At 34.2% G+C, this 21,580-nt stretch overlaps 1 protein-coding gene across 2 annotated transcripts in view; it reads right to left on the bottom strand.

Annotated features, from left to right (window-relative positions):
- MAN1A2 (mannosidase alpha class 1A member 2) overlaps positions 1-21,580 on the bottom strand; it is a 163,468-nt gene that overhangs the window by 64,630 nt on the left and 77,258 nt on the right. For both annotated transcript variants that reach the window (XM_020284491.2, XM_076000012.1), the window contains exons 7-8: positions 10,211-10,334; positions 3,872-3,965 (exon numbers count right to left, since the gene is read on the bottom strand). In XM_020284491.2, coding sequence (XP_020140080.2) covers positions 3,872-3,965; positions 10,211-10,334 — 218 coding nt within the window. The remainder of the gene's footprint in view (positions 1-3,871; positions 3,966-10,210; positions 10,335-21,580) is intronic.

The following is a 21,580-nucleotide window of genomic DNA, read 5'->3' as shown; positions in this document are numbered from 1 at the left end:
GGTCTCACTCTTGCTCAGGCTGGTCTCGAACTCCTGACCTTGAGCAATCCTCCCACTTCGGCCTCCCAGAGTGCTAGGATTACAGACAGGGGCCACCATCATCAGCATTATAACACTCACAAGGACCACAAATATTTTAATTTAGAAGGTGAACCACAGAAATTAAAAGATGAAAAGCCAAAGCAATGACAATTCTTTCAAGCAGCAATAAGACCTGGAAATAATGCCATCGAAGCAACTTATAAAGTATTAATAGCTTATATATTCAGGGAAAAGGAAGAAGCCATTCAGTGATGTAGAAATTGTGAAAGAATGTGTTGAAGTTGTAGGATGCTTAGACCCTGATAATGTTTCCAAGCACAAACGAATGCCTTTTTCAAAAATCATCATAACTGATTGGCAGCATGAATTAGCTTCAACTTAACAGAACAACTACATGCAATAAGTTGTTCATGCAAATGGAAAATACATATTGTTTAATCACTTTGGATGAATCCACTGATACTACTGACTCGTGTAGGTTTTATACTTCATTTGAGTCATAATGGAAGATTTTCTTTGATATGAAAAATTAATCGCTTTGGGCACTCTTACAAACAACACAGGGAATAGGTATCTTTAACAACTTTCAAGATAAATGTTGTGAAGTTGGACTGAATTTGGTAAATTTAGTGAGCATATGTACAGGTGGTGTACCTTCTATGACAGGAAAACACAAAAGATTCATTGCCCAGATTAAAAAGAATATTGGCAGATCCAGATGTCTCCTTTCTTTTCATTGTATCTTGCATCAGCAAAGTCTCTGTGCTAAAGCTACTATTAATATTTTAAGTGACACTGTGCAATAAGTTGTAAGTAGTGTTAACTATATTCTTGCAAATGCAATGGCATCATCGGTTTTGCAACATGCTAAAGTTGAAAGATGAGATATTCAGTGTGGATTTGCATTATCAATCTAAAGTGTGTTGGCTATTGCAGAGATAGGTGTTGGATAAAATTTTATCTCTAAGACAGTTAAATTTTATGAAGAGCAGAATCAGCAATGTGAATTATTGAAAGAAGATTTCTATACGGATACAGCATTTCCATATGATATCATGTCAAACCAAAACAACTTGAATATTTCTTTGCAAGGTAAAACTAAGATTATATATGATACATGGCAAAAAATACAAGCATTTCAAAAAATGCTATCTTTTTTCAGAACAATTATTCTTCAAAAGGAAATTTCAGATGAACATCTTCCCCAGTTAGCAGAGGTCACTGATTAGGATGATATATAGAAATCATGTGAAGAATATGCAGCTGTTATAGACCTATTAATTGGAGAATACAACGAAAGATTCACTGACTTTCAGAATCTATGATATCACACTCAATTAGCATTTCAGCCTCACCTAGTTGGTATCACCAAGGCATCCAAAGAACTAGGAACTGAGTTCTCAGTAATGATATTTTAAAGCCTGATGCTAAGAAAGATCCACTTGAAATACAGAAAACGCAGAATACCCACACCTTTGACAACATGCCCGAAAAAATACTTTCTTGCTTTTCAACCACTTATTGCTGCAACTCTATATTCTCCTACCTAACCCAAATCAAGATGCTCTTAAGGTCACAAATGACCCATACCCATTTAAAGGATCAGCTTAAATTGTGGACCTCCATGCTGCAACCAAACATTCAAATGTTTCCAACAAAAACCAGATACAACAAAATCATTAAAAGGTTAGTTAACTTTAAAACTGACAAATAATTTTCATTTTTTGAAAACTATGAAGTACACAGTATTTAGATTTTTACAAAATATTATGCATTTTTAAGTATATCTATTTGAAGTTTCTTGAATGTGGCCTTATTTGATTACAGCTAAATGAATGCGGCCTTCCAACATGAAAAGGTTCCCTACCCCTGGTCTATGTAGAAAGAGATGTCACATTATACTATCTCCAAGATAATGAAGTTATCTTCATTAATAGCACTTTTAGGGATAAACATGAACATCCATTTGTTTTTTTTCCCCATTTTTGTTTTGTTTTTTCATGAACTAACTTTACTTAGCCCATTTTTCCACTGGGTGACCATTTTTTCTTATGATCTTATAGAGGTCTTGATATAAAAGGATATGAAAACTCTGTAATATGTTTCCTACATTTGTAGCTTGCATTTTAATTGCTATGAAATGGAGGAGGTTAACATTTATATATAATATTAACTGATACCTTTTTCTTTATGGTTTCTGCTTTAAGTGACATACTTAGAAAAGGCTTTCCTGATTATATATTCAACAATTTTTTAGTACTTTTATAACTTCTTCTTTTACATTTAAATAGTTATACCATATACTGGCATATAACATAAGGCAGAAACTGAACATAACTTTAATGTATTATAATATTATATCATTATTATAACATTTCCAAATCTTTATGATTATCATTATTATATATCATTATTATCATAACATTCCCAAATCTTAATACGAATCCAAGGGGTATTTGTGTACTCAAATTACTAAATAGACATCCAATCTAGTTACCCTTATCTGGAATAAGAAAACTGCATTTTTATTTTAGAAATGCAGCTCTCCAGATTTTGTTTTTTCAGAATATATCATTTGCAGTCAGTCTAGGCATTAGATCTTAGATTTTCTTCAAAATAAAGAGAAAAATGAGCTACACATAAAGAATTTCAGGAAAGAGGAACAGTAAGAAGAACCAAAAGATTGAGATCATATTCCAGATCCATGAAAGACACCACTATATTAACCAATCTACTTTCCTTTCATAAAATAGAGGATAATTTCCTGGAAAGGAGTATAAACGACAATTTGTGGCAAACATTTTTCCTACTCTTTGTACTCACACCAACATATTTTCTCACTGGCAGATACAGCAGGGTTTTCGGTACATAAAATTAAACGACTGTTACTTTTGCCTCTTATTTACTAATTCATTATGATTTCATTAGTCTCAAAAATAACCCAATCTGTTTTATTAGGAACAAAACTGCAACTTCTATTATTTATTCTAGTTTTCCTACTTTTAGAAGAGAATAGCATTTATAAACCCATAATTACTAAAATCCTGTAAGTTCCACATTTCCTTATGAACATTTATTATTATTTTTAAAAATTAATTCATTCAAAGATAAATTTTAAAGCTCTAATAAGAAAAATTACTCCTTCCACAAAAAAGACAACACTTTCACCTCAGGCAGAGGGAATCACTTCCACCACAGTTTCATCTAACAATTGGTACTTTCTCCTACTATGTACAACATTTATCACATTTTATTCCAAGTACTTTTAAGTGTATCTGCCTACCTTGCTAGCCTGTTTGCTCCCTGAATTCAGGCCAAACCCTACGTGTTCCTTCCCCATTTCCAGCCTAATCCAAGAACTTCGCATAGAGCCTGGTAAATAAATAATGGACGCTGCGATACCTTCTTCTAAAATGAATGACTAGACATATCTTGTCCATGAGCAACTGCCCGCCTTCTAGTCATTTCCTATATTCATCTGCTTTCATACTCCTATAAATACCCCTCCTAAGCAGTGCTCTTATTTACATGAAGATATTTTTTACTGAGAGTTTAAAGTATAACCTTTCAAACTGACACGCTGTATTTTAGCAAAGTACTTAAATACATGAAATAAAACACTCTTGGGAACAGGGATGTTTCCATTTTATTAATACAAGTAGGAAAACTAAAGCTACAGAGATTAGAAATGTGTCAAAGGTAACAGCACCAGTAGATCAAAAGGTCAGACACTAACCGAGGATTTCAGTATACTGTCCACTCCATCAAGCATGGAATTTTCAGTTAAATAACCATTTAACAAAGCATCAGTGATACTAGAAATACTTACACTGACCCCAGCGCCCTGTTCTTGGATTCAAATAATTTGGATAAAGACCATTTGGACGATCCATTTTCCTAAGTAGTTTCCGAATATGCATGACCTAAGCAAAAAAATAAAATTAAGAATTCAATTAACAGAAATAAATGTCCTCAAGGCTTGATATTAATCTAGGCTTTGTGCTTTTTCCTCATTCAGAACCTAAATTCACTCCCTTTTGGGGGGGGGGACTATCAGGACCAGTGTCAGACTTTTTTGTGTGTGGTAGTCAGAAAAGCTTTCTATTTTTAAAATGACTCACTAATTTTATAAAATAATATGTGATCATTACTTAAAAATCAAGCAATAGTAAAAACAATACAAAGAAAAGAGCCTAGACATAAATCATTTTAAATCCCAACATTCTACTATCCAGAAATAGCCATCAAAAACCTCAGTGATAAATATCATTTTAAACATATTCAATATGTACATATTTCAAATATAAAAACAGAAATAATTTTATAGAAATAGAATCATAACATGACATTTGCATTTTTAAAAGTATTACATTAATATCAATTTAATAGATTAGAAAATAAATGATGCAAAACAAATTGCTGAACTTTAAATATGGTCCCACAATAGATAATCTCTAAGTTTCTAGAATCCAATTCCTAAAAGATCTCCCTGAGGTTGGAGGGGTGGGAGGGAATCATGAAATATATTAAAAGGCTAGAGACTTTCACAGGGATTTATTTTGATTCATCTCTAGATTGGTTGGATTTTGTAAGTGCTTTTTGAAAGGGAGTTGGCACAAAGGTGCTATATTCCTTGTATTATTTGTTTGGAATGTTGTCTTTACATTTAATGGATATCCAAAAATGATTTGGGAAAACTTTCTTTTACAGAGGACTTATATAAACTTCACTTTTCTGGAATTCAGCACAACACTAATCCTTTTACCACAAGGTTTCCCATAATTTTTCATTTGGCTAGATTTTGTCACCAATTAGTTTTAAGAATAGGCTCAGGGATACTATCTATATTCCCTGTGTTCTTTCATGTTTGCAACCAACACTAAGTATAATAATCTCAATCTGGATAATTCCACAAATCAATTTCAGACAGTTCTAAATGATGTTTTAAAAGATAAGAAAATCAGTACACTGCATCTAAAATTATGTATAACATTGAATTCTCTGTGCCTTTCTTCCATCTCTTTCCTTTCTCTTACCTATCTCTTATTTCCATACATTTATTAGCTTTTCTCAATTTTGTCTTCTAAGTCTCTTACTATATTGTCAACACTTTGTATTGCTTCCATTTTGTCCTTCATTTTGGTGGTAGCGTTACCTTTTCTTACACCTTGTTACTGATATCACATTGTATTGTCTCTGAGCACTTGAATCTCTATTTACACGCTTGTTTTACAGAGATGAGGGCTTTATTGTGTTTTCTCTCATGGTGATGCTTGGTCAGGATTTTCAATTCCTGTTTTCTGTTAAGTATTATTTTTTTGTCCACTATTTATTTTTCATATTCCTTTCCTTCTTTTCAGATAATATCTTTGTGTAAATTCTGTACCTGTTCTTTTTTGATAAATCAGTACTATTTTTCTTGAACCACTTTCTTGAACTTTCATAAGAAAGTTTTGACATCAAAGACCAGGTAGGGTCCAGATAAAAATATGTTTTTTTAGCCTTTGCTTCTTCCCAGCCTACTGAGATTGGCAATGCAACACTGCTCATAATAGTGAATCTGTCATTCATTCCTCTTCTTCATCAAAGTTTGGAGGCACAAATATAGCTTGTCTGTGAGATTCTTCACTCAATACTGTTTTTCTATTTTCTCAACACATTATGTCTAGTGGAGTCCAAAGAATTCACCATTAGCCTGTGATCCTGTTCTCATGTTGCTAATGAAATTCTGGTTTTGTACTTCAAGATGTACCACTTAATTTAGGGAATTGTGCTCTACTGGCTTTGTATTTTTTAAATCTGCAACCACAAACATCCTCTCTTCAGTTTACCAAACCTCTCTCTGATCTTTATTGTTTATGCCAACTTTTCTTCCTTTTTAGTGATATGAAATATCAGGTACTTCTTAATTTTGTTAACAATGGAATTTGCAGTTCTGTTTCTTCTTGTTTCTTTTAAGTAATTCCTATATGTTAGGTCTTCTACTTCAGAAATACCAATGTTAGGTTATCTTTTTTTACAAATTTATTATCTTTTAAATCTCTTTATGCTTTTCATTTTTACTGAGTATCTCTCACTTTTATTCCATGTCAGTAATTCAGTTTTTAACTATGTACAGACAGTTCTTTATTGTTTTTCATTTTATTACCAACAGAAATATACTATGTTAGGTCTCAATTTGTTTCTTTAGCTCTACAATCTTTTTCAGTCATTTTATTGTTTTTGTTTTTGAGTCCTGATTTTATTGAATTCAATTTCTTTTTTTTTTTGTTTTTTTTTTGAGACAGGGTCTCACTCTGTTTCCTGAGCTAGATGGTAGCCTCATCATAGCTCACAGCAACCTCAAACTCTTGGGCTCAAGCGATCCTCCTGCCTCAGCCTCCCAAGCATCTGAGACTACAGACACATGCCACCATACCCAGCAAATTTTTCTATTTTTTGTAGAGACAGAGTCTTGCTCTTGCTCAGGCTGGTCTCGAACTCCTGGCCTCAAGCGATTCTCCTGCCTCAGCCTCCCAAAGTGCTTGAGTTATAGGAAGCCACCGCACCCAGCCTGAATTCAATTTCTATTATAGCATGAATTCCTCATGGTGACTTTTTTCTTTGACTGTTTTTAAAATTTGAAACTGAGTTCTTTATCCGTTTTTTACATGTTATGTATCACACTCACATTTAACAGGGTCATCTCTGACCTGAACTTAGTTGAATTCTCCTTGAGTTCCTTCCTACTGTGTGTGTGCATGTGTGTACACGTATGTGAGTGTGTGTTCCTCCCCTCTTGGATATAATTTGAGATGTGGAGTACTAACATATTATCTGATCCTCTGAAGCCTATGTATTTAAGGAGTATAAAAGGTGAGAATTCTGCTGGAGATGTAGATAATTTCATAATTGATATCCAAGGCACTGGTCTCCTTCACAAGAGTGATAGGAAATACCAGGAATTTGTTCACTCATTTTCTTTTCCCAGTAAGGATTCAGTACAGGGTGAGAAGCAGACTTAAGTACCCTTCCAGAAATCTTCTGTTTCTTTTTTTTTTTTCTGGCTACTACATGTTTATGACATGAAGTTACATCTTTCTATCTTTTATTGATGAATTTTTGCTGGTCTTCACTATTTTTGTTGTTATTATTCATTTAGGCAGGAGAGGGAGAATTCCATGATCTGGCTCCATTTTGTTGTCTATCTGAAAATTTTTCTCCATTGATGAAATAGTTCATACACAGAAGAGAACAGATAGATAGATAGCTTCTACTCCTTTCTCAAAATTGATGGTTTACCACTACCCAATCACATATCACTTGCTACATCCCAGATGTATTTACAGGCATGAATTTCACATTCTTTATTATTTTGACTTTGTGAAAATTGATTATAAGAACTGGGTCATTCTTATCATACCCATTTAAATCAGACAAGGGCCAGGAGGAAAACACACTCAGGACTATAACACCAGTTCCCAAAACTAAATTTTCCACAAGCCCAGCTGCTGTAACCCTAAGACCAATCTTACTTAGTAACTGCTGAAACAACCTGCTATGGCCCTAAGGCTAGTTTTGTCTACCACTGTCACTCACCAATCACAGCCTGACAGCTCCCAAAAGCTTTACTAGTGCCAATGAATTTTCTTTCAAAACAATACATAACATTTCTCTTCCTAATAAATCTCCCAACCACCTCTTTGCTCTTTAGACATATCGAAGACCATCCAGGTTTGTGTGTATGCCCCAAATTGCAATTCTGTGATTCCCAAATAAAGCTGTTAATTTAGAGACTGGTCTCTATGTATAAGTTGAACTCGATGACTTTTTTAAAACCCCTTCTAAATCTCTAAATAATATATGGTTTAGCTCTGTTTTGATCTTTATAAAAGTTGTATCGTTCTCTTTTAATTGATGAATATAACATAAATTGCTAATACAATGTTTCTATGTATATAATGAAATTTAAATGTACATATCAAATAATGGAATTCCTAGGTTATAATATGTATGTGTATTTACTAGTTAACGTTTTTTATCTTCTGTTTTAAAAAATCCTTCTTTATCCCTAGAGGCATATATTTTTTATTCTAAAAGTACCAAATTTTATCTTTTAAATGTAAGCCTTTAATATTCCTTCCAATTAACAGTTACAACCCACAATGCTACATTTGTCCTAACAAGTTTCTACATACATATGGGTTTAAGGGCTATATTCTGTTCATCAGTCTGTTTGTACAAATATTACACTGTGAATGTTGATTAATTGGGTAATGCAAATCTACCCTGCGTATTTTTCTTCAGTCATTCTTGAATGTTTCCCTTCTATAAAGTCAAGTTTCATTTAAAGAAAAAAAGGCCACTGGAGATTTGATTGGCATAGAATTGATGCTATAGATCAGTTTGGAGATGACTGAAATTTTTATGATATTGTTTACTTATCCATGAATATGATACATCTCTCCATTTATTTAGGTCCTCTTCAATGACACTTAATAAAGTTTAATGTTTATTTTTAATTTTCATGGACACATAATAGCTGTACATGTTTATGTAGTTCATGTGATATTTTGACATAAGCATATAATATATAATGAACAAATCTGGGTAACTGAAATATTCCTCACCTCAAAACATTTACCATTTCTTTGTATTTTAAATATTCCAAACCTTCTCTTCTAACTATTCTGAAATATACAACAAATTATTGTTAACTATAGTTACCCTATTATGCTATCAAACACTAGATCTTACTCCTACATAACTGTATTTTTGTACCCATTAACCAACCCCTCCTTCCTCCCGCCCCACGGCCCCTGGTAACTACCACTCTATTCACTACCTCTATGAGCTCCATTTTTTTTTTTTTTTTTTGAGACAGAGTCTCACTTTGTTGCCCAGGCTAGAGTGAGTGCCATGGCATCAGCCTAGCTCACAGCAACCTCAAACTCTTGGGCTCAAGCGATCCTACTACCTCAGCCTCCTGAGTAGCTGGGACTACAGGCATGTACCACCATGCCCAGCTAATTTTTTCTATATATATTAGTTGAACAATTAATTTCTTTCTATTTATAGTAGAGACGGGGTTTTGCTCTTGCTCAGGCTGGTTTCCAACTCCTGACCTTGAGAAATCTGCCCTCCTTGGCCTCCCAGAGTGTTAGGATTACATGGGTGAGCCACCGCACCCGGCCTGAGCTCAATTTTTTTTAGCACCTGCATATAAGAACATGATATTTGTCTTTTTGTGCATGGCTTATTTCACTTAACATATGTCTTTCAGCTCCATTCATGTTGCTGCAAATAATAGGATTTCATTCTTTTTCTGTGCCTGAAAAGCTTTGAACTTTATCTTTTGTTAGATTCATTTGCAGGAAATTTATATTTTTTTCCCTACTACATAAAGTATCTTTTTATAAAATGACAATTTCTTGCCTTTTGTAGCTGGTGTAGAGAAATGGCACTAACTTTTAATATCTACATTAAATATTAACTCAAAAAAATATTAAACTCATTTCTAGCAATTTAACTATATATTGTTTTAATATATTAGGTAGATGATCATGTAATCTATAATTACTATTTTCTTCCTTTTCAATGTTTTTTTTTTTAGAGACAGGGTCTCGCTGTATCACCCAGGCTGGAGTGCAGTGGCCTCATCATAGCTCACCGTGACCTTGAATTCCTGGGGTCAAGCAATCCTCCCAGTCTCCCAAGGAGCTGGGACAAGGTGCATGCCACCATGCTCAGCTAATTTTTCTATTTTTTGTAGAGACGGGTGTCGTCTTTGCTTAGACTGGTCTTAAACTCCTGGCCTCAAGTGATTCTTCCACCCCTGCATACTAAAGTGCTAGAATTACAGGTGTGAGCCACTGTGCCCAGTCTTCCAGTCCAATTCTTAAACCGTTGTTTATTTTTTCTTATCTTAATGCTGCTGACTAGGAACTGCAATGCAATTCTTTAAAAACCTAATAGTGGTCACAATTCTCAAATAACAATATCTATTTTAAATATGTTCTAAATAGAAAAGACATTTCTTTAGATAATTTAAAAAGAAAAAAATAAAGGCCAGAGCCCTGATAAATATGAATCTAGAAAGGCAAACATTTTAAGCATTAATCAAGTCCTTGGCCAAATCTTAAAGGACTCTTTTTATAACAAACAAAGAAAAGAAGGCAAGAAAACTAACCTTTTTGTAGTAAACCAGGTCCCCTGTCAAGTAGCTGAGATGGACAAACTCCATATGCAGTGTACCAAATTCAGCCAGAATGCTGCTACCTGCAGATGCCCAGCCCCAGTTTCGGCCCACTCCACTGAATGAAAGGGAAGGTAAAATGAGACAGGATTGGGAAAAGATCAAAACAGTTTTTAATGAATATGTAAATGTTAAATAAACCTCTTAGAAATTATTATATCTAATCATAACTTATCTAAAATTTTACTTTATTATTTAAAAATTCCAGTAATATATCCACATTTAAAAAATCAAAACAATACAAAAAAACAATACAGTAAATGTATTTCACCCATTCTCATCTCCCTTCACCCAAGCAGGCCCCAGATGATCACTTTTATTAGTTTCTTACATATTACTACAGAATTTTTATGCATACATAAGCAATACAAATATATATTAATTTTCTTTTTTTAAACAAAACATACCAAACTATACTTACCGCTCTGTACTTTGCATTTTACTCTTACAAATACACCTTCCTGATTCTTCTGTATCAGTTCACAGTTTTCTCACTCTGTTTTTATTATAGGTGCAGAGAATTCCATGATATTAATGATTCTCAATTGGAATAGTATACTCCAGAGGCATATGAAAATATGTGAGAGCATTTTGAGATGTCTCAAACCTTGAAGATGCAACCTGCATTTATTATGCTAGGACCAAAAATGGAAACTGTCCTAGAATGGTCAGGAAAGTCTGACAGCACCTCTGTGAAAACTACTGCATTATATATAAATAGGCATAATTTGTTTAATCAATCCCCTTTTGATAGTCCCTTGGGATATTTCCAATATTTTGTTATCATGGAAACTTTCACAGTGAATAATCTTGTACATACTTCATTTGTGCAGATACAATCTCTAGGATATGCTTTTTTTATTTTCAGGCTGCACTGTAATTTTTTATTTAAAACCAGACTATACGAATAAAAAATTACAGAGGCTTTGCCTGATGTTATCTTCTAAAAAGGTGAAGTCTTTTTTTCCTGAAACACAGTTGAGTACAGGAAGATTACCTTGGATTTAGGTATTGTTAAGAACAGTCAATTTCAGTTTTCAGCCATACCTGTAGAAGTGACTCTGAGATTTCAGCTGAAAGCCAGGCATTGTTTACCAAAGGCCGCTACCTTGGCAGCCTTAAATGCTAACCTCTGTCTCCTCTGTACCATGTGGCTGTTAAATTTTCAGCCCTTTCGGCTCCTTCTGCAATTTTGTGCTGGGTCTGAGTCTTGCCCCATGCATGTCCAATTACAGAATCACCAACTACTAGAGGGAAATCTGTACATAAATTTTGGGGCTTTTCCTTTTAATTCCTTCCTGTCTGAGATTTTGTGCCTATGTCTCAGTAATTTGAACGGCTCTAAGACCTGACCACTATCTGTCTTCTTTGCCCTAAATGACTGCCACTTTAAGCTTGGTCTTTATTGCTTTGCTCCATGATTTGGAACATGACCTCAGAGAAAAGCCAATGTTCACATGGAGATGACCTTCTCTTAGGATAATAGCTCAAGTCCTACCTACCTGAGTGAGTTGCTCTCCAATGCCTTCAAACCATTTGGCCTTATATATTTGTCCGATAAAAAGGTATATTATGGTTGGAACTGGATTATTCAAGCAGCAGAATTCAAAGATTATTCCTACTAGAACTTTAAACCATTCTCTAGTGTCTTTTCTTATTTTTAAGAGGAAGTAAAAGCATAAACCTTTTTCTCCTCTTATACTCACTCATATGCTGCCAATTTAATATGCTATATTTTATTTATCTGTTAAGAAAACATTAAAATAAATATTAGAACATATCACTACCTTGCTTGAAGTTCCCTCATTGTTTGGTGCTTACTTTTACACTGTCTGAAAATATGGAAGGCAAATATCACTAACTGATTTTTTTTTCAGACTCAGTGCTGAGAATTTTATTTTTTTAATTTTTAAATTTTTTTTATTTCAGCATATTATGGGGGTACAGATTTTAAGGTTTCAATAAATGCCCTTTCCCCCCCTATCCCCACAAGTCTGAGTTTCCAGCATGCCCATCCTCCAGATGGTGCGCATCTGACTCATTATGTATGTACATACCCACCCCCCTCCCCCCTCCCCAATACCCTATTACTGTTTAGTACCTATTTGTCCACTTAGGTGCTACTCAGTTAATACCAGTTTGCTGGTGTGTACATGTGGTGCTTTTCTATTCTTGGGATACTTCGCTTAGTAGTATGGGTTCCAGCTCTAACCAGGAAAATATAAGATGTGCTATATCACCGTTGTTTCTTAGAGCTGAATAGTACTCCATGGTATACATATACCACATTTTATTAATCCATTCTTGGATTGATGGCCACTTGGGCTGTTTCCACAGTCTTGCAATTATGAATTGTGCTGCTATAAACATTTGAGGGCAGGTGTCTTTTCTGTAGAGTGTCACTGGATCTTCTGGGTAGATGCCCTGCAATGGGATTGCTGGATCAAATGGTAGGTCCACTTGTATTGTTTTAAGGTATCTCCATATTGCTTTCCACAGAGGTTGAACTAGTTTGCAGTCCCACCAGCAGTGTAGGAGTGTTCCCCTCTCTCCGCATCCATGCCAGCCTCTATTGTTTGGAGACTTTTTGATAAAGGCCATTCTCACTGGAGTTAAGTGATACCTCATTGTGGTTTTGATTTGCATTTCCCTGATGATTAGAGATGTTGAGCATTTTTTCATATGTTTGTTGGCCATTCTTCTGTCTTCTTTAGAAAAGTTTCTGTTCAAGTCCTTTGCCCACTTTTTAATAGGGTTATTTGATTTTTTCTTCCTGATTTTCATGAGTTCTAAGTATATTCTAGTTATCAGCCCCTTCCCTGATGATTAGAGATGTTGAGCATTTTTCATATGTTTGTTGGCCATTCTTCTGTCTTCCTTAGAAAAGTTTCTGTTCAAGTCCTTTGCCCAATTTTTGATAGAGTTATTTGATTTTTTCTTCCTGATTTTCGTGAGTTCTAAGTATATTCTAGTTATCAGCCCCTAGTTTGCATCCTGTTATCAGGATGCAAAAATTTTCTCCCATTCAGTAGGTTGTTGTCTGTTTACTTTCATGACTGTTTCTTTGGCTGTGCAGAAGCTTTTTAGTTTGATCATGTCCCATTTATTTATTTTTGTTGCTTCTGTGATCGCCTTTGGGGACTTCTTCATAAACTCTTTGCCTAGGCCGATGTCTAGGAGAGTATTACCAATTTTTTCCTCTAGAATTCTAGTAGTTTCATACCTTAGGTTTAAGTGTGTTATCCAGCATGAGTTGATTTTTGTGAGGGGTGAAAGGTGTGGGTCCTGCTTTAGCCTTCTACAAGTGGCTATCCAGTTTTCCCAGCACCATTTATTGAAAAGGGATTCTTCTCCCCAGCATATGTTTTTGTCTGCTTTGTCCAAATTAGATGGCTATATGAGGATGGTTTTAGGATTCTCAGATCTGTTCCAGTGGTCAATATTCCTATTTTTGTGCCAATACCAGATTGATTTAATTACTACAGCTTTGTAGTAGAGTTTGATATCTGGCATATTAATACCTCCCATTTTGTTTTTGTTGCCTAGAATTGCTTTTGATATTCGGGGTCTTCTTTGGTTCCATACAAAGCGTAACATTATTTTTTCTATATCTGTGAAGAATGCTGATGGGATTTTAATAGGTATTGCATTGACTCTGTAGATCAGTTTGGGTAGTATAGACATTTTAATGATGTTGAGTCTGCCACTCCACGAGCATGGTATGGATTTTCATCTGTTAACATCCTCTGCTATTTCCTTCCTCAGTGTTTCATAGTTCTCCCTGTAGAGGTCTTTTACGTCCTTGGTTAAGTATATTCCTAGGTACTTTAATTTCTTTGTTGCTATTGTGAAGGGAATTGAGTCTTTGATTTGGTTCTCAATTTGATTGTTGTTGGCGTATATGAATGCCTCTGATTTCTGTGTATTGATTTTGTATCCTGAGACTTTACTAAATTTATTTATCAGCTCCAGGAGTTTCTTGGTTGAATCTTTGGGGTTTTCTAAATATAATATCATATCATCAGCAAACAGTGAAAGTTTGATCTCTTCTGCCCCTATTTGGATACCTTTAATTCCACTTTCCTGTCTGATTGCTGTAGCCAGGACTTCCAGCACTAAGTTGAACAGAAGTGGAGATACTGGGCAGCCTTGTCTGGTTCCAGTTCTAAGTGGGAATGCTTTTAATTTTTCCCCATTCAGTATGATGTTGGCTATGGGTCTGTCATATATGGCTTGTATCAGTTTTAGGTATGTTCCTTCTATGCCTATTTTATTAAGTGTTCGTATCATGAAAGGATGTTGAATTTTGTCAAAAGCTTTTTCTGCATCTATTGAAAGAATCATGTGGTCTTTGTTTTTGCTTCTGTTTATGTGGTGAATTGCATTTATAGATTTACGTATGTTGAACCATCCCTGCATCCCTGGGATGAAGCCCACTTGGTCGTGATGGATTATTTTTTTGATAAGCGTCTGGATTCGGTTAGCTAAGATTTTGTTGAAAATTTTTGCATCTATATTCATTAGGGATATTGGTCTGTAGTTTTCTTTTTTCGTTGCATCCTTTCCTACTAACCGATTTTTTTAAAGCTAGAAGTGAGAATAAGAGAAGGAATATGGATATAGTAAGTATATAAAATAGTCATTCATTTCATAAATAATAATGCCTACTAGGCTGAGAGAGATAGTGGTGAACCTGACATATGACATTCCTTCTCCCATAATAAACCTGACATATAACATTCCTTCTCCACCATTTTAAATAGTCATAGTTGCTATAAAGAAAATTAAATAGGAAAATAAAATATTAAATACAAGGGACAGAAAATGAGTTAGAAGAAAAGCTCTTTATATATTGAGTTCAGAGAAAGTGTTTCTGAAATGACATGATTTAAGAGACTTGAATGATAAGAAGGAGCCAGTGATGAAAAGATCTGGAGAAGTGAATTCCCAGGGGAGAAAACAGCAAATGCAATGGCCCTGAGGGAAAGGAAGTGGGCTAGTGTAGCTAGAGCTCAGAAAGTAAGAGGAAGTGAATGACCAGGATGCAGTTAAAGACCTAGGTATAATCCAGACTGTGTAAGAATCCATAAGCCATGGAAAAATGTTAGAAACTTTATATTTTAAGTGTGATGGAAAGTCATGGAGGACTTCTAAGGATTACAACATAATATTTAAGGAATAGCATTTAGAAAGATTATCTAGGTTTCAAGCACAGCGAATGGATGAAAGTGTAGTCAAGTATAAACACAAAGCTGAGGATGTCTAACAGTTTACTATTCTCTGTAAAAACTTTCTGGCCAAAAGTCACAAAGTTTCATTCATAGTATATTCAAACATTTTTCAAAATACTAAACAAAATTTTTCATTTTTTATTTTGCATACAACCTCAAAGGAAGAATCTGAAATATTAAACGTGATACCTACGTATATTCTAACTCAGAAAAATAAGAAAATCCCTAAGAACAAGATATAACATTGTTGAGGACAGAAATGTTCCAACCATAACAAGATGATGAGCTGCCCCAAACTAACCACATCATAATTTCATACAAATGTTATGATTTTTTTCAACTGATCAAAATAAAAAGTATAGATATTAAAATGTACATATATTTTTATATATCCTCAGTGAACCTGAATAACCAAAAATGTGGAAAGAATACCAAAACCCAAAACAAAGCAAAAACAAAATAATTGCTGTCTTAGCAGACCACCAGCAACAGGAAAGAAATATTGGATAAACTTTTGACAGTAAATCAACCTAGATGTTCTACTTATTGTTTTGATAATGAGTCATCTATATTTTGGTTTGTACATTGTTCAGTTGGTTGAAAATATTTAATCAATGTATTCAAAGCATGAAATAAAGCTTTTTGTGAACTGCAATTATCAGAAATAAAGCTCAAAAATAGGGTGATGTAGAAATTCACCTCAACAAAATCAAAGAATGGACTAAATAAATGAAAACACTCAAACAATGTGTAAATTTAAGTTGAAATATCTTTTTTACATGCATTATCTATTTTAAATAGAAAATTCGTATAAGCCATGTTTTATTTTCAGTAATCTTTATTTTAATTAATTTTTTAAAAATTTAACTTTTCTACACAGAAAACCATTCTAGGACTTAATCTTAGTCCTAGAATATATCCCACTGGGGGATATTTTCAGGAAGTAACATATGACAATACATTGGGGTTGGAGAACAACCCCTTATGTGAATTAGGATTTTCAAGGATATACATAAGCTCATATCAGTCAAAATATGAATTCAACTGCCTAATAAACAGACAGCCTTAAAATTTCAAAATTTTCTAGGGACTTTTTGCACAAATAGTTATATGATAAAAATGTATGTGAGAACTTAAATACCTCGATGTCACATCTTGAGGTTTTCTTTCCTAAAAAGAACAAAAATTTCCATTTGTTCCAAGGTTTTCTTGCTTTACTGACATATCACAGGCAGCTTACATTTTCCCCCAAAAAACTAAAAATTATGCATTCACATAAGGGAATGAAATTATCAAGTGCTAAGGGAAAGTAGAATTAAAGGTGGCAATATTTGATCAAGGAATCCAAAGGGAAGAAACAAATGTTCTTTTTAATCAGTTTGGATAAAATGCATGCTTTCCCACAGTTCAAAAGGAAAACTCACACAGAGAAGGTCAAATACATCCCCAAACTTGAGAGCTGTGATCCCTAGAGGTGGTCAGTATCTGATGATGAAGTTCAGGGGTATGTGCACATCCACAGGGAGGATGGACCTCTGGGAGTTCCATGCACTTTCCACTTCCCTAGCAACAAAGAAATGTACCCTCCCCAGGCTTCAGTTCTCACAAGTGAGGAAACCCTCACTGAATTCACCATAAGGTTCTGACTCAAATGAATTCTCAAATGCACAAACCATCCAGACCTAGTTGGGATTATCCCCTGAAGACCCTCCTGTTTTCACCACACAATCTGGGTGATGTGCAGTAAAGAGTTGCCCAGAGAGGGCTCTGGGGCTAGGCCAAGGTTGCCTCATGCAGAGACGGGGAAGAGAGACCCTCATGCCCAGGGTCCCACCTATGGTCCCGGCCCCCACTGAGGGGACCGAGGGCTAAGCTGCACCAGTAGGGTGCCTCGGGTCCGCAAACTATAGAACTGACCAAAAGAGGCCCAGGTCCTAAGGCCACACCCAGTTCCAGCCAGTACCTTCTGCTTGGGACACCTGGCCCCTCACACTCACCATTTCCCAGCTCTGGGGTATCTGAGTCCTCCCTTTGAATACCTCAGTATCAGTATGTAACAAGATGACAAAGGATGCACAAGAGGCACCTACGATCCTTAGGAACCGGTGAGACACAACTGCACCAGTGGTGGTAACCTCCACACTGCATACGCTGCAGTGTAGCCCCAAGTGTTTTTGAGCTGGAATATCTTGACTTGTAGGAATAATATTTTGATGGAGCTCCTATTTATCATTAGGCTTATTTATATTGTACACTTCAGTGGAATAAAATTGAGAAACCCCATGATTTTGCATCATCTAAATTGGAAAAAGTATTTTAAATAAAATAAAAATAGAAGTCGCATTTTTCAATGTAAAAATATCTAATATTTGTGGAAGGTATTCTGAATGAAAGCAAAAGAGTGGCATTTGTGAAAATATCTGGTCTGAAATATTTAAACATATTAATATGCAAAAATTTAGAATTAAGAATATCCTGCACAGTCCCTCGGCCAAGCCTAGTATCTGGTTTATTTCTCTTTTTAAACAAACAACACTGAGATACAATTTACATGCAAAATGGATTCATTCAGATGCACAGTTCAAGGTGCAATGACAAATAAAAACATATATATACAAACTAGGTCAATCCCTCCAAAAATTGCCCTTTATGCCCTTTTGCAATCAACCCACACCCTTCCTCCAGCCAGTCTCAAGCAATTGTTAATCTGTTTTCTCTCACTATTGATTAGTTTTGCATGTTCTAGAATTTCATATAAATATCATCATACAGTATATACTCTTTTGCGTTTGACTCTTTCACTCAACATGTCTTTGAGATTCATCCATATTGCTGTGTGTCTCAGTAGTTTGAGTCTTTTTATTGCTAAGTGGTGTTCTATTGTATGACTACAACTATTTGACTAGTTACCTGTTGATAAACATTTCGGTTATTTACAGTTTTGGGCTATTATGAATAAGGTTGTTCTGACCAACCTGTGTACTGAGATATATTTTAATTTCTCTTGAGCATATAATTTCTGGGTCACATACAAATTCTAATTTAACTTTATAAAAACAGTCAAACAATTTTCCAAAGTGGATGAATTTATTTTACATCTCACCAACGCAAACCTACTATCTTGACTTTTTATTTTCCATTTTTTTCTATCAGTTGTTTAGTTTTCTATTCCTGTCTTCATTTGAATCAAGTATACTTTAGTATTCCAGTTTCTCTATTGGTTTTTGTGTATGTGTGTGACTGCTCTAGGGATTATGACATACACCATTAACTTACCACATTAGACCTTCAAATATTATACACCTTCATATGGAATATAAGAACATTACAACAATGCACTTTCACATTCCCATATCGTCCTTTGTGTTGCTGTGATCATACATTTTTCTTCTACATATATTATAGAATCCACAATATTTGCACTCCCATATTGATCACAGCACTATTCACAATATCTAAGATTTGGAATCAACCTAACTGTCCATTGACAGATGAATGGATAGAGACACTGTGGTAAATATACACAATGGAATATTATATAGCCGCCAACAAAATGAAATCCTTACATGTGCAACAACAGGGATGAAACTGGAGAAAATTATGTTAAGTGAAATAAGCCAACACAGAAAGACAAATCTCACACGCTTTCACTCATTTGTGGGAGCTAAATATTAAAAACAGATGCTCTCATGGAGACTGAGTAAAATGATGGTTACCAGCAGTTGGGAAGGGTAGTGGGGAAGGGGAGGATAAAGTGGGGATGGTTAATGTGTGCAAAAGCATAGTTAGACAGATTCTACCCAATGAACAATATTTGATAGCACAACAAATTGACCATCATCAATAAGTTAGGATATACTTTAAAATAACTATATTGGAATTGGAATGTTTCTAACACAAACAAAAGATAAAGGCCGGAAGTGATGGCTACCCCAATTATGCCGATTTGATTAATTCACATTGTATGCCTGTATCAAAATATCACATGTAACCTGTAAAGATATACAACCATTATGTACCCATAATACGTACATTTTTAAAAATTTCATTCTAAAATGTATTCATCAATGCAAAAGAATTAAGGAAAAGAGAAGAGAAGAAAGGAAAAAACCTAAACCAAACTGTATCAGTAATTAATCTTTACGGACTAAACTTTCTAACTAAAAAACGCAGATATTGTCAGACTGAATAACAAAAGCAAAATCCAACTGTATGCTGTCTGTAAAAACACTATAATTAAAACAATACAGTGAGGTTGTAAATAAATGGATAAAAAAAGACAAACCATGAAAATAGTAAGCATAAGAAGGGTGAAACAGCTACATTAATATCTTATAAGCTTCAAGACAACAATATTACCAGAAATGAAGAGGGAAACATCAGAATGATAAATGGGTCGAGTCATCAGAAAAACAAACCATGTGTAAGTATCTAAGAGTAAAGCTTCAAAATGTATGAAACAAAAAATTAACAGAAATAAGAGAGAATAGACAATTCCACAATTGTACTAGGGATATTTTAACATCTCATCTCAGCAACACATAAAATAATCATATAAAAAAAAAAATGAGGGGAGACATAGATGATCTGAATAACACCATCATCCATCTTAACCTGATATATATATATAGACCATTTATACCCAACATCTGCAGAATATACAATCTTTTCAAGTGTGTTTACCAACAAAGACTACATGCTCAGCTATAAACAAGCTATAACACATTTTTAAAAATTCAAATTATGAAGAGTATTTTCTATAATTGCAATGAAATTAAACTAGAAATCAAAACAAATAAGATATCTAAGAAACTTCCTAAAATCTGGCAATTGAAAAACACAATCATAAATGACTAATGTGTCAAAGAAGAAATCCTAAGAGAAATGAGAAAATATTTTGAACTAAATGATGATGAAAAAAGAAAATTTCTCGAATGCAGTCCTTACAGAGAAATTTATGACTTCATAGAAAAACAATAGTTTATAGGGAAGGAAAAAAAAGAGAAAGGTCTAATATCAGTGACCTATGGTTCCAATGTAAGCAGCTAGAAAAAGAGCAAAGTAACTCCAAGTAAGGAAAGGGAAGGAAGTAATAAATTTTAAAAAGCAGAAATCAACAAAACAGAAAAACAAATAGTGAAAATTAACAAAGACAAAAATTACTTTTGAAAACATTAACAAAATTGATAACCTACACTGATAAGAAGAAAGAGAGAACACAAATTACCAATATCAGGAATGAAAGGAGGGTTATTACTACAGAATTTAGAAACATGAAAGGTATAAGAAAGGAACATGGAAACTTTAAACCAAATTTGATAATTTAGGGAACATGGAGAAATTTCTTAAAAGTACAATTAACTAAAACTGCCACAAAGGAAAATAAAATGTGTATAGTCCTATATATATATATATATATATATATACGTATTAGAAAGAATTAAATTTGTTATTAAAAACCTTCCCACAAAGAAAATTTCTGGCCCAGACAGTCGGGCAGGTTGGGGGGAAGGGGATGGATATACACATAAATGAGTGTGATGCACAACAACTGGGGGATGGATACACTTGAAGCTCTGACTCAAGGGGGTGGGGGACAAGGGTAATATACGTAACCTTAACATTTGTACCCCCATAATATACTGAAATAAATAAAAAAATAAATAAATAGGGTCTAGGGCAAGGAGATCAACAGTCAAATTTTCACCTAATCCAAACTCCAACATTAAGATGAATAATAAATTTTACTCAAAGAAAAAATGAGCAGCAAAAATTTCAATCAGCATATTTAAATGCAAGTTCAAATACACTGACATTATTCAAATTTTAACTGTATGTATTTGTTCGATTTATAAAGTCGTCCGAAAAATATTATGTTATTAAGTATGAAATGTCCAATTTCCTTAAGTACTAAGTTTGACAGCTGGTATCTCTGACATTTCACTTTCACACTTCTTGTTTTATTTTTATCATGAAAATATAGCTTCATTCTTTCAATTGCACAGTTTGGCTTGTGATTATCTTTCAAATTTTTTTTAGAGCAATTTTTGTTAAACCACAAGTAAGACCAAAA

This window comes from Microcebus murinus, chromosome 2, assembly GCF_040939455.1.
Source record: "Microcebus murinus isolate Inina chromosome 2, M.murinus_Inina_mat1.0, whole genome shotgun sequence".
Lineage (NCBI taxonomy): Eukaryota > Metazoa > Chordata > Mammalia > Primates > Cheirogaleidae > Microcebus > Microcebus murinus.
Note: the sequence above shows the minus strand (reverse complement) of the source record. Positions and strands in the feature narration are given on the sequence as shown.